The sequence below is a fragment of the Dermacentor silvarum genome, chromosome 7 (genome assembly GCF_013339745.2).
Source record: "Dermacentor silvarum isolate Dsil-2018 chromosome 7, BIME_Dsil_1.4, whole genome shotgun sequence".
NCBI lineage: Eukaryota > Metazoa > Arthropoda > Arachnida > Ixodida > Ixodidae > Dermacentor > Dermacentor silvarum.
In genome coordinates, this window is record NC_051160.1 from 175,786,536 (window position 1) to 175,792,160 (window position 5,625).

General features: G+C 40.9%; 1 protein-coding gene across 1 annotated transcript in view; it reads right to left on the minus strand.

The window, feature by feature from the left end:
* The window catches only part of LOC119459359 (uncharacterized), an 8,090-nt gene extending 2,835 nt beyond the window's left edge, over positions 1-5,255 (minus strand). Inside the window, exons 1-4 of the mRNA XM_037721161.2 lie at positions 5,053-5,255; positions 3,553-3,716; positions 2,671-2,800; positions 1,224-1,367 (exon numbers count right to left, since the gene is read on the minus strand). Coding sequence (XP_037577089.2) covers positions 1,224-1,367; positions 2,671-2,800; positions 3,553-3,716; positions 5,053-5,211 — 597 coding nt within the window. The 5' untranslated portion in view covers positions 5,212-5,255. The remainder of the gene's footprint in view (positions 1-1,223; positions 1,368-2,670; positions 2,801-3,552; positions 3,717-5,052) is intronic.
* Positions 5,256-5,625: the final 370 nt, after the last annotated feature.

Sequence of the window (5,625 nt, forward strand, 5' to 3'; positions counted from 1 at the left end):
TTTAAAAAAAAAATTGCCTGTGGCAGATAGCACAATTATAATCCTTGATTTTTCCAAGCAGTGCTACACATGTGTTGCTGTGTTACATATATACGGGGTGTTTCATTTTAGCTGCACCAAATTTTTAAAAATTGCCTGTGGCAAATAGCACAATTATAATCCTTGATCTAAACTACTCGATGAGGCGGCCATTACTTCCATGAGAAATCAAAATGTCTAATCAAGTAATTAACATAATTACGCTAATTGACCTTTTAATTATTTATTTTACGGCACATATCTTAATCTACTAATTATAGCCGGTGAGTTCGCAAGGCGTATCCACTTGGAATGAATTCTCAGGACTGAACCAGTTTCTAGATGTTAATTTTCAAAATGTCAGACGAAATCCATGGGCAACTTTATTTATTCATTTATTTTCAAATACTGAAGCCCTATGCAGGGGTATTGCAGGAGTGGGGTACATAGAATACATAAATGAAAGAAGTCGAACAGTAATATCACACCAATGCTTCTACAAAATCAGATGTCGCCATTTCACGAACACAACCGGGTAAATCATTCCAGCTTTCAATGACTCGGAAAAAAACGGTGTTTCAATACGTTAGTGCACGCAAAAAAGGACTTTAGGTTAAGGCTGTGGCCACGTCTAGTCGGAAGAGCACTAGCATGCATGCTTTTATGCTTCCATGCATAAAACAGCGTTTTCTTCAGAAAGTTAACTGGGTGGGCGTTCCGCCCATGCATGTTGTCGGACACTTTGAAAATTAATATCTCAAAACTGGTTCAGTCCTGAGCATTCGCTCCAATTGAATACGCCTTGCGAACTCACCGGCTATAATTCGTAGATTAAAAGATGTGCCGTAAAAATTATTTAAAAAGTTAATTAGCGTAATCATGTTAATTACTCAATTAGACGTTTTGATTTCTCATGGAAGTAATGGCCGCCTCATCGAGTAGTTTAGATCAAGGATTATAATTGTGCTATTTGCCACAGGCTATTTTTAAAAATTTGGTGCAGCTAAAATGAAACACCCCGTATATACGTAACACAGCAACACATGTGTAGCACTGCTTGGAAAAAAGCAACCTTTCAATAAATCAAACTATGAATGAAAGCATTAAGATTGGCATCACGTAGTTGGTAGCAACTGTAAATCCAATCACACACTTGCATAATTATTTCAGTGGCGTCGATACACCTTATACATGCACAAATTTACCTTGCAGTTGAAGTACAAGCTGCCAGAATTCCGAGGAGCAATTATGGCAACGTGTTTTCCGTCAACTGCTCCCAAACAGTTTGGGAAATGCCACTGTGCGGCAAATCCATCGGCAATCTGCGCCCACTCAGACGTGCTTGGTACCTGGAAATATCCAAAGCAACAAGTACTGCTCCTGTAATTTCTCATTACAAGTGGCTGAAAGGAACAGTAGAAATTCAGTTGTGATTGTGCAAAATCACACGTCTCTTTTAGCTACACCAAATTTAAAAAAAAGAGCAATATAATTCACAATGAAGTTATTACTATCATTGAAGTGTCCAGACTGGCAGCCTCTAGATAATGAGTAATTTGTAGAGGTGGGCGAATTTTCAAAGTTTCAAATATGACAGAAATTCCACACCAACCATTCGTATTCGAAAATGAACTATTTGTGTGTTTTTGAAATATCGAAACTAAATAAATATTTTGCAAAGAATAACTGTTAAGGTTCGTTACTGTTCTTCGTCTGCTAAACAAAGTAGTGTACCACAAATGATCAAAATTGAAACAACAACAACAAAAGTTTCGAAGCAATGCACGCACAAACTGACTAATGCAAGCTTTGTTTTCGGTTTTGCACTAGAAGCCTACATTACAGCCTGTGATTTTTGCTTGTGGTCTGTCATGTAGTCTTTTTTGGCAGCCTAGTCATGCATCGTTTTCTCTTTTACACTAAAATAAGTGATGCTTTTTTTGCAACGGGCCCTATTACCTATGTCTTTGGCGCAGAAGTCCTCCAGCAGATTCTTTTTCCCACAACTTCAGATCTTTATTAGGCAAACCATTTATTTAGCGTTCATGCAAAGCTTGTCACACAGCAGCCATTCATTTGGAAATCTTGTTTCCAACCAGGCCCTAAAAGGTTCAGATTATTTGTGCAGTTTTTTTAAACTTACACGATTTTGGCCACACTTGAATGAGGCGAAATGCAAAAATGCCCGTCTGCTTGCGTTGTAGTGCACGTTAAAGAACCCCAGGTGGTCAAAACTAATCCGGAGCCCTGCACTACGGCGTGCTTCATAATCAGAATTGGTTTTGGCACGCAAAACCTCAGAAAGAAGATTTTGAAATTGATCCTAATTAAGCCTGACAGCTATACTTTTTTTCAGTAGTCAGTACTAGTGTGGTGCTTAGTTATATCAAAAGAAATATTGCTGTCGTAATTATATTAGTCTGCAATTGACTCTTCGATATTCGATTCACATTTGACAAAGTTGATATTCACCTACCTCTAGTAATTTGTGCAAGTAACATGTGTAACTAAGAGTTACGTATTATAAATTTTTGTTTTTGTCGGAATAAAGTAGAAATTTAGGAGAACCAATGAAACAAGTGATAGGTTTACATGCAGAGCAGTACTTAAACATGTGTGCCAGCTGTGTCCCTCACAGCTGTGTGACATTACCTTCATGTAGTGGTCTTTGAGCCTTGCCCAGATTGCTCGACAGGCCACATGAATGCACACTCTAGCCGTCTCCATCCCCACACGGTAAGCCAAGGCAACGTCTTTTATGTCTTGCCCGGATGCCAAGTAGCTGGAATGCAAGTAGGAAAAAAATTAGTACCCATTTTTCAATTGTTGTTTGCACATTAATTATGATATGACTTGACATGACAATGATTTATTTCTATGGCTATGGGGGCATTTTTTGGGTGACATACGATCAAAATTTAATTTGGGTAGGTTAACTACCACCTTTGTTTAATACTACATGTACAAGCATTCCTCAGGGCATGTTTTACAAGTTGCACAAGGTCAAAAGCTCTGAGGTAGCTTTTGCGTGATGGCACTCGATGGCAAAGTTTTTCGATAAAGTTAGGCATAATTGCTACACTGGTAATGCACACAGTTCAAACTTGCAGCCTCTTTGACCCCCCCCCCCCCCCCCCCCCGATGTGAAATACTTTTTTTTTCAAGTATTTTTTTTCATGCGCATTGTCAGTTGCGTCGCTACTATTTTTCTTGTTTTTAATCAGCGTTTTGTGACCCATTCCTTATTTGCTTATGCGTTTTATTTAGTTGTGTGTAATGAACCAGATTATATACTAGTTTTTTTTTTTCACTCACGCGCATTGTCAGTTGCTTCGTTATAATTTATTTTGTTTTGTTTCAATGTATTGTGGCCCCTCCCTGCTTTGGTTGCCAAAAGACAGCTGGCAGTATGTAAACAAATAAAATCAAATAAATCACAATCAATCACAAAAAAAGAGTTTCCTGTTTAGGCTGCACATTCCGTATTCCTCCAATTGCACATTATTTCTGTAAGGGCAACTAGCCTTTACAAACCTCAATGCTATAGCAAGTCGTTCTCCAGGCTCCAGGGGTTCTCGAATGTGGTGCTGCCGTGTGAGGTCCTCTGCGACAAAGCTCAATAGCTTGTCAAAAAGCTGCGGCATCATGCGGAAGAACTTATAGAAAAATCCATGGTCACCCTGACGCATTTGTTGCATCTGTAAAAAATGATGCATTATAACTTGGCAGAAGGTCCGTGCGCCCTACCCATATACACATGCCTGCATCAGGAGCTGTACACTTTTCAATGACACAAACATATAGCCACTAGTCATGATTAATTTTACCCCCTGCATTGTTTATATGCTTGAATACAAACAGCGTGTCGGCAAAACAGAACAGCCAGTGAATGTTAGATTATAAAAAAATTCGGCGGCCACTGCCAAGAAACTTCCGAAAGCATTCGCACAGCATTTTAACCTGCCATGTCACTATTTAGGTACATTACACCTCATATTGTAGTCACACTTCCGAGAGACAAGTATAGGGAATCATATCTCATCCACAAGTTTATTAAATGACAACCAACACGTATGAATGTTTCAAACGGTACTCTTGAATTCATTTGCTACACTAATGGCACACATATAACTAGCAGTCCTTAACTCTTTTTGTAGGGGTGTGCAAATACAGAATAGTAGATTTAGAATCAAATATCGAATCAAAGAAACAAACAACAGGATATTGAATTAAATATCGAATAGCAGAAAATGTATTACAAAACATAATGCTTACAAATTTTGTGCAGGAAAGGAGGGTGCTGCACAGGCTCTGTATATACGGTATGGTCTACTGTTAATGAAGGGGACTTCAAATTAGCATTCCAGCACTGGTTACAGCTCAGTTCTACTATATGAAGGTCTGGAAAATACTTGTGTTATTAATAGATTGTCTGTTGAATAGAACCAAGTACTTTTTTTCTTTCTGAAGCTGAAGAATTAGTTACGGTGTGTTGTACTTCATACGCCTACACGGGTTATACTGACGGCTTTGGAAGCGGCGTTAAGTATCGTCACCGCATATCTAATATACGATCTGCGTGCCATCCCGGTGGCTAATCAGCGCCCGACCTTCGCCCATGCCTTTTTTTTGTGTGTGCGCGCTTTCCGAAATACGCCCTGATTTTGTCGTTCCCTCCGTTCGCGTACGTCGCGTTATCGTTTCGATCGGTGCTGTCAACCTGGACGAGCCTTGTACCGACGAGGCGGTGCCACTAAATTGCGGCGTTCGCGCGCTGTGTGTGCGATTGATCCCCGCATTACTATTTTAACACTAGACAAGGCCGGCTGTAAAAAGGGCGAATTGCCCGTTTTACAGCATACGCAATGGTACAGCGCTCGCTAAACTAAAACTGTCTACTTTCCCTTACGTCCCCTACGCGCGCACAAAAACGCTGATATGGGAAGCAATTTCTGTCCCAACGAAGACAAATCCCCATGTGGAAATAGTGGCTCCTTGTTCTACTACTGTAGATCATGGAAAGACGTTACTTACAGCCGTATAGTAAAGTCCTTCTTCTTTACGCCGTTGAACGACGGGCCGGACCCACCAACGTCGCTGCAGACGCTTTCTGCGTTCCCGCCGCCTTTGCAAGAGCAGCAGCAGCAAGAGCTTCTGTGCAAGAAGCAAAAGCTTCAATCTCATGTAGTACATTGCGGGCGTCGAACGCTGAAGCTGGCGAAGCAAGCGGATTAACAAAATCTCGATAGCAACGTCGTGCGGTCGCGCGCAGATGTCAAATCCAGTCGTGGGCAAGCAAACGCTATCGCGCGCACGGGTAGATCAGTGATGATTTTGATGATCGATGTAGTTTTGTTTAATAACAATGTGTAGATACAAATGGCGTGCATTTCTCCATTTAAAAACAATGTAGTAGATGTAACATTGATAAATAGAAAGGACCAGCCATAATGAATTAAAGCTTTTCTCAAACCGAAACGTTTCCGCCGTCACTGGTCTGTCAGCCCTGTGCTACGCGCAGTGAAGCGCGCACGATTGCGCGTATCGTGTGGCTGGTCGCCCTTCCCTTCATCACCCGCGTACGCACTCGGAGACGCGTACGCTTAC